This window comes from Polyodon spathula, chromosome 21 (assembly GCF_017654505.1).
Source record: "Polyodon spathula isolate WHYD16114869_AA chromosome 21, ASM1765450v1, whole genome shotgun sequence".
Classification (NCBI taxonomy): domain Eukaryota; kingdom Metazoa; phylum Chordata; class Actinopteri; order Acipenseriformes; family Polyodontidae; genus Polyodon; species Polyodon spathula.
Window position 1 is genome coordinate 13,518,183 of NC_054554.1, and position 19,537 is coordinate 13,537,719.

General features: G+C 40.5%; 1 protein-coding gene across 3 annotated transcripts in view; it reads left to right on the plus strand.

The window, feature by feature from the left end:
* The window catches only part of LOC121296207 (zinc finger protein ZFPM1-like), a 100,883-nt gene extending 88,863 nt beyond the window's left edge, over positions 1 to 12,020 (plus strand). Inside the window, exons 5-10 of one of the 3 annotated variants that reach the window (XM_041221501.1) lie at positions 3,902 to 4,004; positions 4,585 to 4,785; positions 6,020 to 6,244; positions 6,820 to 6,915; positions 8,416 to 8,562; positions 8,774 to 12,020. In XM_041221501.1, coding sequence (XP_041077435.1) covers positions 3,902 to 4,004; positions 4,585 to 4,785; positions 6,020 to 6,244; positions 6,820 to 6,915; positions 8,416 to 8,562; positions 8,774 to 11,184 — 3,183 coding nt within the window. In that variant the 3' untranslated portion in view covers positions 11,185 to 12,020. The remainder of the gene's footprint in view (positions 1 to 3,901; positions 4,005 to 4,584; positions 4,786 to 6,019; positions 6,245 to 6,819; positions 6,916 to 8,415; positions 8,563 to 8,773) is intronic. The other 2 variants (XM_041221502.1, XM_041221504.1) reach the window with 2 other exon arrangements.
* Positions 12,021 to 19,537: the final 7,517 nt, after the last annotated feature.

Consider the following 19,537-nt stretch of genomic DNA (forward strand, 5'->3'; position numbering starts at 1 on the left):
TCCTTTATGTTTCATGTATGTACAGGACAAGTCTAACAAGAGATAAACATTGGCAACAAATTAATTACTTCCCAGGCTGTTGCCAAAGTACCAGTACAAGAGCACATTAGAAAATGATTTTTTATTTATTTATTTTTTGTAACAATTTTTTATTCTTTTGTGTCATTTTGTTACACAAACTGTAAAAACAATCCTAACAGTTGTGGGGTATACAAAAGTAAATACAGAAAAAAAAAAAAAAAAAAAAAAAATATATATATATATATATATATATATATATATATATATATTATATATATATATATATATATATATATATATAATATAAAATAAATTTTATTAGCATTCCTGTTTTATCGTACTTGGAACAGGGTGTTGCTCTGTGTGATAAGCGGAAGTTGATGAGGATTTGACAGTCTCAGTCTGAGGGGGCGTTAATATCAGACCATATAATTAGATTTCATATTGGTACCCGGGCAGCAGTTGAGGGATCAGAGAGATTAAAACATTTCTCCCCTGTTTAATATTCAGAAGAGACACAGGCCGAAGAGGGGCTTAATCTTCACGTCAAAGAGTTTTTCACAAGAGCTTAAGATTTTAGTTCTAGTGAGGAACCAATGCAGTTCTTGGTGATAGTGTGTGTGCATTTATATATGTTGTCGTCTTATTTCATTCTTGAGGCAGGTCATGTGGGTATTAGGTATTCGAAACACTTACCTCTATGCAGTTGTAATCCAATTAAATAAATATGTCCAATTCATTGGTATTATGATTAGAACATTTGTGTGTAGCGGTATTTATATTGTTGGGGGTGGTGTCGGTGTCAGCCCCTCCCCCTGGGAGGTCATGCAATGAAGAGAAATGATGGTCATTTAAAATTCTGGCACATCCACGTCAAATAGATACGCAGCTGATTGATTTATTTAAAAAAAAAAAAAAAAAAAAAAAAATCATAATTATTCACAGGGCAGAACAAGGCCACCTGCTGTAATGTTTTAAGACATAAAGTTAGTATCGTATAACATATAAAGACAGGCTTCAACCTTCAAAGACCCTATGCATATAGTAGGGGTGTTCTGTCGCTGAGGAGACCCAACAAACAGGAGGTGGACCTCTGGCTTTGAGGTGACCCGACATACGAAGAGGATCGCGAACCAGAAAGAAAACAAGAAGTTAGTAGTACTTGGTACCACACAAGCTCAGTGTTTGCCATTTTTTTCCACAGTCATTACTATATTAAATGTCCCCACTAAGATCTCATTTTCAATGTCTTGTATTGAGTTAGAAGTAGTAACCTTGGTTGATGCCAATATACAATTGGATGTGCTTTAGGTAAAGCCACCATTCCTACGTTGTTTTGCCTTAAACACCTGAGATCAATTATTTTGTCTCTGTGTGGAACAGTATATAGATTACATTTAGTTTCTAGTCTCTAGAATTAGAGACTTTGTATAATCTTAGCAGAACTGATTATCTAATGACTGTTGCACATTCAAAGCTAAAATTCAAATCTTTGAACTTTAATGCAAATGTGCTTTCTTTTATTGTGTCACCATGTGTTGTTTTACAATAATCTTGTTCGATTTTAATGTGAAACAAATTGTTACAACCATGCAGCGCTTGTGGGTGTCTGTTGCAAAGATATTATTATGTTTTAAAACTAAAACAAAAGATGAGATATCTTGGAATCTTGGAGTGTTCGTGCTGAAATACAATTTAACTTGTGACTGCCATAATTACAAATAAACCTTTTATCAATGCAAAAAAAAAAAAAAAATAATAATAATAATTAAATTTATTTTAGCTCTAGGTTTGAACCATTTATTTCACTCTTTCAAGCCTGTAAAATCAATTTTGTAGCACGTCTGTGAAATCAGCTGTGCCCCCGGTGAAACACATAACTGTTAATCTGATCGCCTTCATAAGGCTTAGTACAGTTATGAACATCTGATCCACAGTCTGATAGTTGGCAAAGCATTGCCCTCTAGTGGTTGATTCCAATAGCAGGCACAAAAGCATGTAGTCACTATATCTCACAGACAATGAGGTAAAACTATAAATAAGTAGAGTAGACAAAAGGTTTGATTAATTTGGCTTCTTGAAGTTATTGATTATAGATGCAGAATGCAAAGTTTAAGTTATTCACTTGATTTGTTTCTTTCTACTTTCTTTCTAATTACTGTTGATCTTGGAAAAGGAGAAACAATATACTATTATTAGATATTAGCAAGGCAACATCACTGTGCAGTTGTACAGCTCAAGTAGGATGTATTTTAACTAGTTCTCATTGTTTTATTTTTGACATTTTAGTTTATTTTTTGTTGGTGTGAAATAATTGTTTCAAAAGGCATTTGTAGAATTCACTGTACAGGGGCACACAAATCTAGTCCTGAAGGTTGGGAGTCCTCCAGGTTTTATGGCTATTATTAAATATCAACTAAATAAAGACCTGGAAGGAAGTTCAGTTGGACCAGTGAAGTAATTTAGGGTACAGTTAGAACAAAGCTGTCTGTTCTTGCATCTGTCTAGCAGACCCGTACACATCAAGTCGTCACTATGCAGTTTTAGGGTAACTGACCGGCTAACAACATTAATTTACAAAGACTGTGGAATTAAAGAAGCTACTTTTGTGTCACTGGCAAACGTCATGAATTATGGCTGTTTTTATTTTTTATTTTTTCATGGATTTCATGATTTCCATGAAATGTACCCATTGCTATATAATATGTAGTTCCTAGTGAAAATTCCCATTTCTGAAAGAATAGTGTAAGTATACATGTTTTTATCACTTAAATAAATACAGCAAACGCTTGCCTTATTACTGACACATCACTGCATTTAAGAACCTGGCAGCCAGTTTAGTTTGCTTCCAGTAAATGATTGAACACACTGCGTAGATTTGTACAAATTCTTTAAAATGTCTTCAACAAAAAATACCAGTTGCATTAAAGATCGGAAATGGTTCTGCTAAAGATCGCTCTGTCCTGTATAAGGAGGGGACATTTCACATGTCTGTTATGTTTAGGTTTATTTTGATGTTTTGATTTTGTTTGATAATTCACCAGTGTGAAAATATTATGTCAAAGGTGAAAATAAAAAATGAAATATTGTGCATTTTTATTTTGATCGTGACAACGCTATATTTTCTGCTTTAATACACTGTATGTTTAATAATGAAATATCTTGAAATACCTCTGTTTTGACCATGAAATATGCCGATTTCACAACGAAAAAAATACAGACCTATCAGTAGCCTATATGCATTGGTAGCCATTCAGAGGTTTCAAATTAAGCTTCATTCTGAATCTGAGTTATGTTGATTTTACCTTTTAAGGTTTCACAACAGCTGTACCTCAACTTTGAACCCCACTAGTAAGCTGTATTTTGCAAAAGTTTGCTTTGGTATTAATGCATAGCTGAGCATAGTAAAACATGGTAAGCATGGCAAGCATGGTAAATCATCCAAGTGTGTAACAGCCATATTGAACTATGATAAAGCGCAGTAAAGAGCACGCCAAAAGAAAGACCGAAAAGGTTTAGTAAATTCAGCAGTATACACATTGAAAAAGCTTGGCAATCTGCTGATGTATTGTGTTTAATCTTTTACAAGAGAATGCAGATTGGCCACCTACTGGATGCATTACAGAATAACTTTTATTGCAGGATTCCTTAACTTCCTGTGTGGGATGCCATGGCTATGTTTTAACTTGCGATTGGACACCACTGTATGTATTTATGCAGTCAAACCTGCCCTAATTTGTTTACATGTTAAATGACCTTCAATGGTCTGCTTTCTTGTCTAAACCAGCCTGCTCTTCTGTAAAGCAGGTTAGACTTGGACATGACCTTTATGTATTTCTGGTGCTCCGACCTCAAGCCTTCATTCTGTATTTTTCACCAGAAACCCAAGATCACACTTGTGACAGACGACAGAGATTGTTGGATCACCAGACTCTCCTTGACTTCTGATGGAACAGCAGCAAATGTCATCATCTACAACAAAGGTAGGTTTTGTCTGGTTTAAGAATTGTAATGTTGCACCAATCCAAAACCAAGTGCCTCAACCTTATACTGGGCCAGTCGTATTCCCGAATTCCTGTCTTTGGTACCATTCATTTTAATCTTCAACTGTTTATCCACGACAAAGTAGACAGTCTGAATTGTTTTCCCTAGTCATAAACTTCACTTTGAGGTATGCTTTAGAACTGTTTTCAATCCTGGCACCTCAGTAAATGCTTCAGTTTTCTAGAAGAGATTTTCAGCGATATGACCGACCTAGGATTAAGTTGAGATTTATTTCACTGCATTATCTTGGTGTGGAGGAGGCTGATGTTGACATTTATGATATTTGGTTGATTTTATTATTCGTGGATGCGTCCATGGTGCACTTAGGCGCCTGCTACTACCACTCAAGAAAAACATCCATTAACAAAGTGACGTGTTCTGGGATTGGCCAATACAATCAAGGTGTTCACTGAGGTGCTAATATTGAAAAAGGGTTTGAATCGACGCTCTCACTGAAGGTAATTCTTGGGTAAACCAGAACCCCCTTGCCAGCTGATAGCGGCATGTTTGTTGTGTTAGCAGGTGATGAGTTGTATTGTAAGACGAGTCAGGTGATCCCACAAGGGGAGAGTGTGATGGCTGTCCTGGTGTCTGGTGAGCGGGAGGGGTCCTCTTCACTGAAGATTGAGTCCACCTACCCAGCAGCCCTGCACTCTGAGATTCAGCTCCTGCCCCAGCAGGCTGGGATGGCTGCAATCCTAGCTACTGCGGTTGTCAACAGTGAGTTTGCCAATATTTATTTATTAAACAATATTTAAATATTCTTACATTAACGCTAAATTGACAAATGTTGCATTTAGGAAACATTCTATTGATTTAATTTATTGAAATGCTATGCTGAAACAAACGTATATAATCCTTTATATTATTACTTTTTTATAGCATTACCTTTTTTTGATTGAGGGAAAGTGTTTTTCCTGAAAAACAATATTTTTAACTACAAGAATAGTACATTTTAATATTGATAAAGATTAAACAGACGTTCACAGTTTTTGTCAGAGAAAACAAATCTTACAATCAGATTTGAACCCACTTGAACATAGTTATAATTCCACATTGAATCAACCTGGTGGCAGTAGAACCTAAGCAGTGACCTACATATTGACAAGTAACTGATGTTTCTATATCCCTGTTATTTCATGAATGGTGCCATCTTGTATATTTCATGTACTACAATAAGTGGTAAGAATGTAAATGAAAAATCACATGTTTAGAATGGTTTCCTATTAAATAATCAAGTAATGAAGAGTTCCATTTTCATTTGGACAGCTGTCTGCATGCATATTAACTGCTAAGACTGGAAACTGTTCAAATTTCAATAAATATACTGCAACATCCTTATCAGAATGTGTTAATAACTGTGTTAAGGGAATTTGGCATCAGATATCACTTTCATTTAATCTCAATAGACAGAATTTATATTGCATTGAATTCATTCACGGACCTCAAGCAGTGTGTTGGTGCAGGAGCATGTTATTTCAACCCATGCTGTTAACTGCTGATCTGCCAGACAGCATCTCGAAATGGCTGCCCTTCAAAAAGCTTCTGAAAAATGCCTGAAGCTGGAATTCATATACTGTGGTGTTTTCTCAGACTAGAAATAATAATAAAAAAGATAAATATTTCATCTAATGTGCACCTGTTAATTCAGTTCTAAACTGATACAAAATATTTAGTTTTGTTTGACTTAAAGAAAATAGCAATATACTGGACAATTGTGTATAACGGTCGCACATTTTAGCTGACACATTTTTGTCTAATCTACCAAAGACTATCTTGGGAGCTACGTTAACTAGGCATGGACATTTTAACTGTGGATGCAGGTCATGGTATTGACACCTGTAGCGTGGGGTTTATATCTAGTCATTTTCTGGTGATGTGTACAGCAGGTAACTGACGTTTTATAATATTTATGACTGGTCTGTCTAAATAAAATAATAAAAATGTATTCCAGAGGACATCTTCCCCTGTAAGGACTGTGGGATATGGTACAGGAGCACGAGGAACCTCCAGGCCCACCTGATGTATTACTGTGCCAGCCGGCAGAAGCAGGACTCCTCCCCTCCGCCAGAGAAGCCCAAAGACTCATACCCCAATGAGCGGATCTGCCCCTTTCCACACTGCAGCAAGAGCTGCCCCAGCACCAGCTCCCTGGAGATCCACATGCGCACTCACAGCGGTAAGACACAGCAATAGAGGCTGCTTCTAATAGAGATTGTCTTCACCTGAATGGGACAGACTCACACAATGGTCTAGTGATGAGCATGTTTTTCAAATGAAAAGACCAAACTGAAATGTGTGTTGAAATATGCTTGTCCATAATCCTGGAAAGGGATGCATTGTATTGAGATGCACCAAGGGATAAATGCACAATCCTTTTACATTTCTACCTGATTAGTTTTATGTTAACTGTAATAGTGCTGTATATTTTTTACATGTGATTTGTAGTAACACATTTAAACTAGTTAAACTTTTCTTTTTTTTCCTGTGCATTAGCTGTAAAGGTGGCAGTTTTCAAACAACTTTGCATTGCCTCTGCCGATTACAAAAATGTGTATTCCCTGGTAGATGGACGTGTTTAATGCTGTATTAACACTTTAATGAATTGTTAATATATTAAGACATTTTAGCACATAGTATGTAAGTAATAACATTTCCAACTTTGCTTTGTGAATAATCATTCTTGTGTGAGGTAATAAGATTTGACAAAAGACCACAACCCAAAAATAACTGCCTTGGTTTGGTATCGTTCAGGAGAGAGGCCCTTTGTGTGTCTGATCTGCTTGTCTGCCTTTACAACGAAGGCCAATTGCGAGCGTCACCTCAAAGTCCACACTGACACACTTAACGGTAGGGAATTGCAAAAACATATCTGTGTGTATGTGTGCTAGCTACAAAGTCTTCCTGAACTCTGCTATTCCTTGCCTAATGTAATTTGAAGTGCAGAAACAGTTGATATATTTAAGGTTAAGTTAGACATTTTCTCTACTTTTTACTTTTGCTGAATTGGCATTTCTGGTTTGTGAAGCGCCTAGGATCCTTGTGCACGAAGGACACTGTTTAAATGTGCGTGTGTGAGTGTGTGTGTGTCCGCACACATTTATCTTTCCCTTTCCCCTGTACATGCCATTGTAGAAAAAAAAAAAACTGCTAACACATGCTGTTTAATGTACATTACTCTAGCTACAATACTATTCTGTTGCTATACCATGGGGAAAACAAAAATAAAAAAAATGGTAAAATACAGTGTTGTTATGTTTTTGGTATTGTAAAATTTACAAGAGATTTTTATGTAATTTTTCATATACATTTAAACCAGAACTGTGGAAGTGACAAACATTTCTTGGCAGTTCAAGCAGTGCGGCATTGCCAAGGACAACCATAATCTATCCCTATAAAAACATGAAATTCTGTGTTTTGTCTAGCTGGCAATTTTGTTTTTCATTTTTCTCCTTCCAAAAAGGGGCACAATAAAAAGTGAAATGTCTCTTTTCTTTACAGTCTTAATCATAACACATTTCACAGATAAATCTGTTTTGTGTCTTGTTTTATTAGCATTTCATTACTTCATTTTAATTTCAATTTCATTGCCAATTTTGAGTACTGAAGGGCATGCATTTGTAATTTTAATTTGATTCACACTAATATTCTATTTATAGCTGAAATTACTTATTACATATGTAAAAATACTGGTTTATTTCAGTTTAAAATGTATTTAAAAAAAAAAAAACTAATGATCTAAACATATGTGGATTTCATTTTTTTTTTTGGAAATTGGGGCATAACTCTTTTAGCACAAAGTAACTTTACAGAAAGATAACCCTTGGAGGCATACGTTATTCAGAGATAATATATGTGAACCATAAATTATTTTACCTACTGTGCACTAATGAGGCAGGGTAGCATCATGATGTAGGAGGTATGACTGGAAAATATTTCTTGCATGTACTGATGTAAGAATTTGCACAATTTAGTCTCTGAAGAGAGAGTTTTATTTCTATAGTAACATTTTTCCGAGTGGAGTTATATTTCCTAGATCGTGAAAGTGGATAGTTATTGTTCAAAGGCCCAATTTTGATATTTTATTTTACATGTACAGTATAAATAGTCACATGATTATCCAACACCAGATTTATTCTAACACATGTAGTGGCCCTTTATACAATATATTCAATGCAATTGTGTATATTCAAAATGGAATAGGTATACTTGAGTGTCCTTTTTCCAAATGAATGGCATTTCCAAAGAAATCTAAGTGATGGAGTTTTTTAGTCTCAACCTTTTTCCCCAAGGTTACCTCTATGTACTTCTAGGATTCCATGTTCCAATGCCCTCCTGTTTGTTTTCCAGGTATATGCCATGGCTGTGGATTTGTCTCGACCACCAGAGATATTCTGTACAGCCATCTTGTAACCAATCACATGTTGTGCCAACCAGGGTCAAAAAGTGAAGTATATACTCCAGGTCCAGGGCTTCCAGTCCTGCCATTAACTGCAGGTAATCACTTCTTCTCAATTGAGGTTTACAAAAATTAAAAAAATGGGTTGTGTAAAAACATACTTCACCTCAAGAGAGTCTGCCACTTCTAATATAGTTATAGTCTGAGTGTGAAATATTATACTGTTGTTTTGTTCACAAAATATATATTTGCATAGCGAGACATTTTGTAACATGATCCATTTCATTTGTTGCACTTTTGCCATTCTAGGTTTGAATTTGGTGGACCCTGCATCATCAGTGAAGTGCTCCCTTTGTGGATTCCTTGCAGACTCTTCTGCTAGCCTCCAGCAGCATGCACTGGCACACGCAGAAAGGAGAGCACAGGGTGACTCGAGCCGTGACCAGCTGCAGAAATCTCCCAAACCCAGTGAACACCTCGAGCAGGAGCAGGACAAAGGGACTACACCATCGGCTTTGCACTACAACTCTACCAGCCCAAAAGCTAATGGCAATAGCCCAACTCCCAGCCAATGCAATTCTCCAGAGGCTATTACAGCAGTGAGAATTAAAGAAGAGCCAAAGTCCGCTCAGAACTCGGAATCCGAAAGTGAAACTGACGACAGTATGGAGCAGAAGGGCCAAGCAAACCCTGCAAGTGATCGGTCTTCCGGGACCACCCCTCCTCGGAACCTGCATTCAGTCAAGGTGAAAACAGAACACTCCAGCCCAACCCCAGGCTCTAGTCCAGTAAATTTTGGAACAGGCTCCTTGCAGCCTGGAGGAACAGTTTTTCTGCCCCAGTACATGTTTAATCCAGAGGCCTCCGTTGTTCCCCAGGCTTCGGAAATCCTTGCCAAAATGTCAGAGATGGTGCACAGCAGATTGAAACAAGGACAAGGTGGCGTCCCACCGTTCTACGCTGGCTCCCCCATCCAGAAAGGGGCCACATGCTTTGAGTGCGACATCAACTTCAACAACATTAACAATTATTATGTGCACAAGAGGCTGTACTGCTCAGGCCGCCACCAGCAGGGCGACAACTCTGTTAATGTACTGCACGTGAAGGACAGCTCAGCTGCAACCGTGACAGCCACCACCACTCACAGCTCTCCATCAGCTGCGGGAAGCCAGATTGTCTCGGCTCCGCAAAGCGACACTGAACCTGAACAATCCACTGGCAGCAATGATGCTAAGATGATTGAGGTTAAAAGAGAGGAAGTTTGCCTGAAGGACATCTCTTCTGAGGGGGAGAGTGGGAGCAGGGTAAGTGAGGGCAGCCAGAGCCCTTGTAACTCGGTTGAAGAAGCAGAGGATGACCCTACCAAGACCTTCTGTGAGGCCTGCAACATTCGATTTAGCCGTCATGATAACTACATGGTCCACAAACGCTACTACTGTGCTTCAAGGCATGATCCACCCCACCAGAGAACAAGATCTGGCAAAGTGACATTCCTGCCACAGCCGGTGCGTACCAGAAAGCGCAGAAAGTTGTACGAAATACACATGGCCCAGAATGAAGCAGTTACCAACCAAACTGCACCTGTAAGCATCAAGCAAGAGCCCATAGCCATGGTAGGGAGACCATTAGAACCTCCTTCAGTACCCATCTCCCTTGTCTCCACAACAGGGAGCAATGCCGTCCCGTCTCCAAGCTCCAGTCCAGATGGAGAAGGTCCCATTGATCTCAGCAAGAAACCCCGTCTTCAAGACGACCAACTGGTGGCTCCATTGCTACCCCTGGCTGACTACCACAAATGCACGGCTTGTAGCATAAGCTTCAACAGCGTGGAAAACTACCTAGCTCATAAGAAGTACTACTGTCCTGCAACCCAGCTGCAGCAGAAGGCGCATGATCAGCTTCAGAAAATGAAAAGGGCTGTTTCCAGTTCACCGAAATCAAAGGTCTTGGAAAATGCAGATCTTCATGAAGAACATTTGGACCTTAAGGTAATAAAAACAGAAAATAACGCTTCAGGAGTCCTAGTTCCAACAACCGCTTGCACTAACACTACTAGTTTACCTGGTGGTTGTTCATTGAGCTCAGAAGTGAACTTGCACCAGTCTCCAAACATGAAGGCCTTACCGGTTCCTCTGAATGTTTCCCAGGTTGTTTGCCCCTATTGTCCTCTCAATGGGGCCATCAAAGGGGACTTGTTAGAGCATTTCAAAAATGTGCATGGCCTCCTTTTGACTATGCAAGCATTTGGACATGCAGCACAGAGCAACAATATGAAGGACATTTTACAGCCAAGTAGATCTCAAGCGAGCACCTGCGCCAGCCCCACCCTAAGCCCAAGGGTAACCCCCAAATCCCCTCCAAAACTGAGATCCAAGAGCACCCTGAATTGCAGAGAAGAAAACAATACAGCATCTCCTCTTTTGAATGGAAGCACAGGAGGGATAAATGTTTCACCCTTGCTTGTTTTTCCAGTCTCTCCTGCTACTCGTGTGAACATCTCCTCAGTGCCTGAAGCCCTCAGAGAGGCAGGACTCAAACCATTGACACCGTCTCTCCATGCAGACAAGCGCATCTCCTCACCCAAGGCTATTGTCCCCCCGGTGCAGAATGGCAACCATAGATACTGCCGCTTGTGCAACATCAAATTCAGCAGTCTCTCTACGTTTATAGCTCATAAAAAGTACTATTGCTCTTCGCACAGTGCAGAACACGTGAAATAAGCTCCCAATCCTTTACTACATCCACAAAAGGACTTTTGTATTAAACTGTATCGCAGACCTTACCCAAATTCACACACTTTCCTTAAAATACTTTGAAGCCCAGTCCATGCACGGAGGGCTCTGGTATGACTGGGAGACCCACAGTAAGGGTGATATGTTAGACTGTTACTTGTTTTGGGGTTGGGCTGCATTCTCTGTTTTCCCTGTTAACTTTATTGTGACTACAGTAACCTTCCAGAATTTGAGTGCAAGTTTTGGGCTTCACAAGTCTACACTAAGAGACTACATTCAAGTATAGCTTTGTGCACTGCCTTCTATGGTTTCAAACTGTCATGGAGAGTGTATTGAGTGTTGAAGTTAGGGTTTGCCAGCATTCTGTGTCCTGCATTTTCTCACCTAATGTAGCCAGGAAGGTGCTATTTTCTGTTATATTGATTTTATTTGTTCTTTTTTGAGGAGAGAAATAATTCTGTAAACTCTTGGAGAGATTGGTATTCATCTCAATGGCCTAATTGCTGTCAATCACTGGTAATTAAACTATGCATTCCCTCAACAGTCCTATTATCTCACAACACTGGGTTGCTGTTTACCAGCCAGTGACAAATGTTCCTAAGCAGATGTGTTTTTATTAATGCTAAATTAGAAAATACTGTATGTGTATACATAAAATAAAACCAATTTATTTACATTTTTATTCAAAACTGTCCGTGGATACATAGACTTCCGGGCTGGTCTTAAATTCAGGTGTTCTTGCTGCCCGAAGAAAAAGAAAACTACCAGCAAAATTAAAGAAAATGCTAAATATTTAATTTATAGAACATGAATATAACAGATTGTTGTTGTTGTTGTGGTGGTGTTTTTTTTTTTTTTTTTTTTGGTAAATACTTACAAATTTCCTATAAACATGAACTACCTAGTAGATTTGTCAATATGATATTTTACATCATATCTTTTTAAGGCACAGGCATATGTAGAAAAAAGACTTTACATTGATTTAAAAAAAAAAAAAAAAAGCTGGAGCCATATTAAATCTATAATTTTGTGCTATCTCATGGCATCAGGGTTACATTAGTTGACGTCTGCCTGAATCCAGTTTGTTTGGAAAACTGGTGGCCAGAAAATTGAATAGTTTTGACTACTTGACTAATTCCATTTTTGAATTCCTTATAAAGGCTGCAACTAATGTCAGTATGTCTGTTCCATAAAACAGGGGAGCCATTGTGGAAACACGCAGAGTAAGGGGTATCTTTAAAAACACTGCATATTGTTGTTGTTTTGTTTCTGTACACTTGTTAATTTGGCACGCTGTTAAAAACTGATTATTTTTAAGTGTTAATATAGTATAGAAAGCCTAATTTTGGTTCTGTTAAATTCTTGTGAAACAAAGAATGTTCTGATACTGATTTACAGTTCACAACTAAAATGATACTATTTAAATAAGTTCTTAGTCATTGTATAGCAAAACCCCTACTCTTGCATTTTATATCTCAGATTAAGATGGCAAGAAAATGAACATGTTTTCATTACTGATCTACTGCAAAAGACTGGAATAAATAAAATCTGCATATATTATTATTATTTTTATTTATTTTTTATTTGCAAAGCAGCCTGTTTTGGTCTCCTGTTCTGCAAAGTGCTTTTTTATTTATTCTAGACTGTTATTGTATAAAATAAGTAACACTTATTTTATATAGAAAGCATTTCATGTGAGCGTCACACCTGAAAAAAGGCAGTGCTCAGATTTGTTTTAAATTGAAAAGAAATGGCTTTTCCTTCCACCTCTTGCACTGTGTTGTACCGAGCTTGCTGAATGTTGTAGCGTAGATGCTTTTTTGTAGTGTATTTATGTTCTAACACAGCACTTTTCTATGTCCAAACCTAACTGAAGGACTGGTGAATTAAGTAATGATTATTTTGTGAATAATCAAGTAAAATAAAGTGAAAGAATGAATGTTGGATTTAATTTGTACCTATACGGAAGTTCCACTACACACTTGTCCAAGCTATGCATGAAAATAAAGGGTCCAGTCGGACATTTAAAGTGCAATCTGCAATCTACTGTGTCTCTTTACTCTATTTGAGAGTTTAGCATGACTGCTGTGTTGAAAACCTCAGCGTTTCACCTGTAAAGCATTTTACAAAACCTACAGCGGTGGCCAAAAGAACACAAGCGTTGAATTGACAACCGAACTGGCAGAAGGCACAGGTGTTGTCCACCAGATCAACAGTACGAAGGCCACTCTAGAAATCAGGATTTCAAGGATGCTTTGCAGTAAGAATACCTCTGTTAAGAAAGAGGGAAAAGACTAAAAGGCTAAAATATGCACAAGAACACAGACATTGGACTATGCAACCACTGACAAGACTATGCTTGTCTTCTTTCTATTCCTTAAGGATATTATCTTCAAGTATTGCTCATCCTTGTTAGACAGCCTTTTGGGTCTTACAGTCCTGGGTTTGTCAGTATATACTTTTTTTTCGGCTTCATTCGGCTCCTATCGGTCTCACTCGGCTAGTGAAAGGTTTTCTCTGCTTTTTCCTGAGAAAAAACGACTAGAGACCTGTGCTTTACATATTTTTGATGATGTCGGACTGGATCCGACATCGGACTGGAAAGGGAAAATTGTTACGTCGGACCTGCATCGACATAGAACCACAAAGAGTTAACCTCCTCATATAACAGTGTTCAGTTTAACAACTACAGATTTGATCATTTAGATATTCTATTTAACACCATGTAATCAAAGAAACTACAAAATGATATCGCAAGAGTCTACTGGAAGCCATAATAGCAATACAGTATTTAATGTTAAATTTCGAAATGTCCCATTTTTCAATTTGTCAGTTTTTTGCTAAGTATATGGATAACAACAAAGCGGTATCTAATTCAATATGTTAAAGTAACATTATTCAGCAGGTTTCATTCGACTTTATGAAGCTAAATCAGTTCATTCTATATGGTGATGCTAAACTTTCGTCCATAGCTGTACAGTACAGTTATATGGTGTGAAGCGAGAGTGTATTAAATGGAATGTCCAGACAGTAATTTATGTGTACAGAAATAAATTAATTTATTTTTATTATCTATACACAACAAAATAATTAAATAACAAAAGAAAACAAAATGGTGTGAGGGAAGGAGTCAGGGGTGAAATCCAAAACAGACCGTGAGAACCATACATAAACAAAAAAAAGACAAAATAAATGTTAGTGTTTTTTTTTTTTAAATCCCGCTGCACCAAACTAGTCTCTCCCTCCACCCGTTACTCCTCCTATTTTACTTTTGGACCAACCCCGAACACAGTAGTACGTTCCCTTTAGTATGTAATGTCCCGCCTCTGTAGTCAATGGAACACCAATCCCCAACTGACAAGTGTCCTCATCCTTCACTTGACTCCAGTGGCTGGAATTTACATACTCGTACTTCCACCCCTCACCAAGGTGCTGCCCCTCAAAAGATGACTTTTGCCATGGTCAAAGATCTTGGTAAGGGAAGTCCCGAGTTGGTTTGATGCCATCTACTGTCGGGAGGCTGAATCACAGACCGAAATCCCTTTGACTCATCACATATGGATTAGGCTAAATGCACACATAATGGAACCTCTGTATTAAACACATTCACAAGCATATATACACGTGGCCTTACTAATGAAGGAAAATAGAATTTCTTGTAATAAAATAATACTGTAAAATTTTGATTATTATAGAAGTTATTATTTTAATCAATTTATTTAACTGGTTAGTACTGCATTGAACTTTTTATATTGCTTCAATATGAAAAGATTAGGACTGTAAAATAATGAGAAGTGGCCGTAGAGCAAAGTTTTACTGTACTGATTGGCTAGTTTTGGATGAGAATAAAATTAATTTGGACCAATTGTGTCTTTGCTTATAAAATACAATTATACTTTTATAAAGCGCCCTTCACACCATGGCAGTACAGTACACTCCAGCCACAGGTATCCATTTTACTTCATGTTTACTATGCTGTCAGCAATGTCCCAGCAAGTCCCCTTTACATCATGCCCCGGGATGTTTGGTTTTGTTGTACTGTAAAAATCTGTTTATCGTCAATCCCAAAATTAAAAATCAAGCAAAAAAAAAAAAAAGCCCAGTGAGTTAAAGGCAGTGATAATGTGGCTTAGCCTAGTAAGGCTAGAAAATCTTGGCTACCACTCCTTTTAACATGGTAGCATTTTATAAAAGATGCTGCTGCCTCTGGGTCAAGACTTACACAGATACAGAACACAAAATACTGTGTCAAATGACAATAAATAAATACACTGCAGCAACAATCAAAGAAACATAGAAACCAAGAAACATTATTTGTCACTTACCCTGTACTACAGAAATCAGGGATGAAGATCTTGAGTGTCTCCCATTAGGCTTTTGAAGGATGACATATTACATATGTCTGCACATAGAGGGGAAACATTTTTTAATGATTAAATGTGAAGCAGTTACCACTTCAAATGTAATTTTAATTGACTATCTCCATTACCTATTTTTTTTTTTTTTTTTTTTTTTTTTTTTTAGTCGTCTCAATAATTATCGCCGCTCGTAGCCCCCCTGCCGACTCGCTCTACGGATCCACAGGGAGGCCACCAGACCTATGGTGCTGGAGGACAACACAAATCTGGAGGCTCCACAACGGGCACCCTATCAGCCGCAGGGGTTGTTTGATGTGCGGCGAGTCGTGGATTCCCCTGCCGAACTGGGCCCTCCCTACCCGGGCAGCGCTCGGCCAATTGTGAGCCGCCCCCTAGGAACTCCCGGTCACGGTCGGCTCTAACATAGCCTGGACTCGAGCCTGTGATCCCCAGGCTATGGGGCACGTCCATGTGGTGCGCTTTTGCTGGATGCGCCACTCGGGAGCCCCCTTATTAACATTTTTTTTTAATGAGGAATGCAATCCAAAGAAATTCCGGGTTCTCCGATATTTTTTATATCTTACTATATCTTGAACTGGTTCTGAGCTTGTGTATCCTAATTGCCAGCTCTGGACATTCCTCATTCCATACAAGTCATGTGACAATGGGACCTTTCAACTCTGCTGGACGCACCAACTAAACTAGTTTACCGGTAAGCTCAGAGCAAATGCAGAGCCAGTTAAAGACACATAGGAAAAAACGATGAGAACTGAGAATACTGGAGCAACAGAACTCAGAACTCTTACAGTGGTTGCATTCAATATAAGTAAAAAAGAAATGTAAATAATTGACTAAAATGACATTTGAAGCTACCAAATTAATTCAGTTAAATGTAATAGAAGCATAGAGACCCTAAACCCATCTCCTGTGAAGTGAGTACAAGCTGAAACCACAGCTAGTAAAAACATGTTTTTTACAGACTGCAGCTTCAACTCCACATTGTGGAGAGGCTCAAATGGGGTCTTGATAAGGGCTTCCAGCATCACATTAAGGCTCCATGATGGTAAACTGGTCCGTTTCGGAGGTCACAAACGCCTTGCACCCCTCAGGAACTGAGATGCCAAAAAATGGGATCCTGGTGACAACCCATCAATACGTACGTGGCAAGCCGATATGGAGGCTAAATACACCTTCAATGTAGAGGGAGATTTCCCTTCATCTAAAAGCTTATGAAGTAGCTGTAGTATTACTGCCACCAGGCACGATATTGGGTCATAGCCACCCGCCAGACACCAATCTTGAAACAATTGCCACTTGTGCGTATACTGGGACCTAGTAGAGGACGATCTCACACTGAATGGTCGAAATAACCTAAGTCCTAAGGTGGACAGGCATTCCCGTTCAGAGGCCAAACCCATAGCTTTCTCAGCTCGGGTCTCGGATGCCACCCCCCCCCCCCCCCCCCCCCCCCCAAGAGGTCAGCTTGCAGAGGGACTTCACTGGGGCAACCATGCAAGAGGTGCACCAGGTTCGAAAACCATATTCTCTGAGGGGCGACCAGAATCACTGTCGTTCTTCTCTACCCTGACCTCCTTCAAGAAGGTGGGGTGCATCGGTATCGGGGGAAAGGCATACAGGAGCCCTGGCAGGCACTCATGCACCAGTGTATCGACTCCTAGGGGGCTGTCGAGGTCCTTCACCAAGAACCACAGTGGGCAGTGCATGGATGTTCGCAACGCAAAGAGATCCACCTGCGCTCTGCCGAACCATTCCCAAATGCGCGCTACCACTTGAGGGTGAAACTGCCATTCGCCCGCAAGTGGACCTCCTCTGGAGAGGAGATCCGCTGATGATTGGCTTGGCCTAGCAAATAGACTTCCCAGAGGGAGGTTAGACAAGGTTGTGCCCACAGCAATAATCGTGCTACCATCTGGTGAAGCCCTTGAGACCGCAACCCGCCCTGGTGGTTGATATACGCCACAACCGTGGTATTGTCCGACCGCACTAACACATGCTTCCCTTGAAGCACCGGCAAGAAATGCCGAGGCGAGGTCCACAGCTCTAAGCTCCAGAGCATTGATGTGAGCTGTCCTCCAAGGGCCTGCCTACACTCCACGGGTCCCTCTTCCATTCCAGACCGCTCCTCAACCTTCGTTGGAGACGTCTGTGGTGATCAATTCCCTGCAGAAGATGGGACCCAAGCGCATGCCCTGGCGAATATTGGATGGAACCTTCCACCAAATCAGGGCTCTCCAGCACGTTTGGGAAACCTCTAACTGACAGTGTTTGTCTTGCTGCGGATGCAGCTGGAAGGCATTGAACCAGGCCTGAAGAGGTCTCTGGTGTACTAAGCCCAATGGGAGGGCTTGAGAGGCGGCAGCCACCAACCCTAGCATGCGCTGACATAAAGTCATGCTCACTGTTCTTCTCAACCTGAAAAGGGAGAGACACTGCTCTATTGAGGCAACTCTTTGCGACAATAAGTTCGCTTCCATGGACAGAGTCCAGATGCAGACCAAGAAACTCGGCCTGTTGGCTTGGCACAAGACGACTCTTGTCTGAGTTCACCTTCAGACCCAGTCACTGGATATGGTCTGTGACGCCACTGTGTGCTCCACCAACTGCTCCCTTGACTGCGCACAGACGAGCCAGTCGTCCAGATAGTTCAGCAGTTGGACACCCTGCACCCACAAGGGGGTCAGAATGGCATCCATACACTTCGAAAAGGTCCGAGGAGCGAGTGACAGGCCGAATGGAAGGACACGAAACGCATGAAAGGCGAAACGCAGGTACTTCCTGTGACGGGATCAGGTGAGGACATGAAATTATGCATCCTTCAAGTCCACAGTGGCAAACCAGTCGCCATACCGGTCAGGCTGGTTGATGTGTCGGTGCGTGAGCATCCTGAATGGTAACACCCGAAGGTACTTGTTCAGTAGCCTCAGATGCAAGATAGGCCAGAACCTGTCGTCCGTTGGGCACCAGGAGGTACTTTGAGTAAAGCCCTTGCTCGATCGAAGCAGGATTTACTGGCTGGATAGCATGCTTGCTCAGCAAGGCTTGAATTTCCATGCCCAGGGCTGAAAACTGGTTGAAGTCCTTAACTGCGGTCACCACCACTCCCCGAAAGGGGGGGAATGGGGGATGTTTAACCTTGAACTGAAGGCTGTAACCGATAGCTACGTTTTTGTGTACCCAGATCGTCTGTACATAGTTGCCAGAATTGGAGGTGTGTAGGGGTGGGTTGGAGGCTGTCTAGCTGTCTCAGGGCTTTTTGACCTGTGGCCAGTTCTGAGAGGTCTGCACGGGGCCACGAAGACGTGGTCTACCGCCTCCTCTAGAACGCCAATCTCCCCGCTGCAGTTTGGTGAAAACAGGCTGACTGTGCATTGCAGTATTATCAGGTGAGGGCTTTCTACCTTTTGGGCGAACCGGCTGGTGTGGTGGTGTCCTACGCCACTGCTGCTGCTGTTGTGGGCATTTTGGCTGAAAACCCTGATGCGGCCACATTTGCTTAGAAGCCTTCCGGGCCTTAGCAGATCATTGGATCCACCACTGGGCCAAATGTGTGCCCCGATGTAATAGGGGCATCTAGCAGGGGAACCTTGTCAGGCTGGCCACATTAGATAGCCTGACTGCCTCTTTTGCCACCAAATAGCCCTTCTTGAGGGGCACCTCTGTAGTCCTGCATTTCCTGTTAGGGCATGTAGGATCCTTTGTCAACCCTGATAGTATCGGGGCCTTCATCAGAGCAGCAAAAGCAACAGCTACTAGTTGAAAAGACTCCAACCCAACTGCGTCCACCCCTTGCATTGCCGAAAAAGCAGAAGCTTTTTGCAATGTGGCAGGAGAAGAGGCGGGAGTCCCCCAAGTGGACTGCACCTCCTTGATAAAATCCGGGAATGCTGGAAGCATCTTGGTATGATGTACCTGTGCAGACTGCGATTCAAAAAGCAACCGTCTAGGTTCTTGCACGGTTGGCC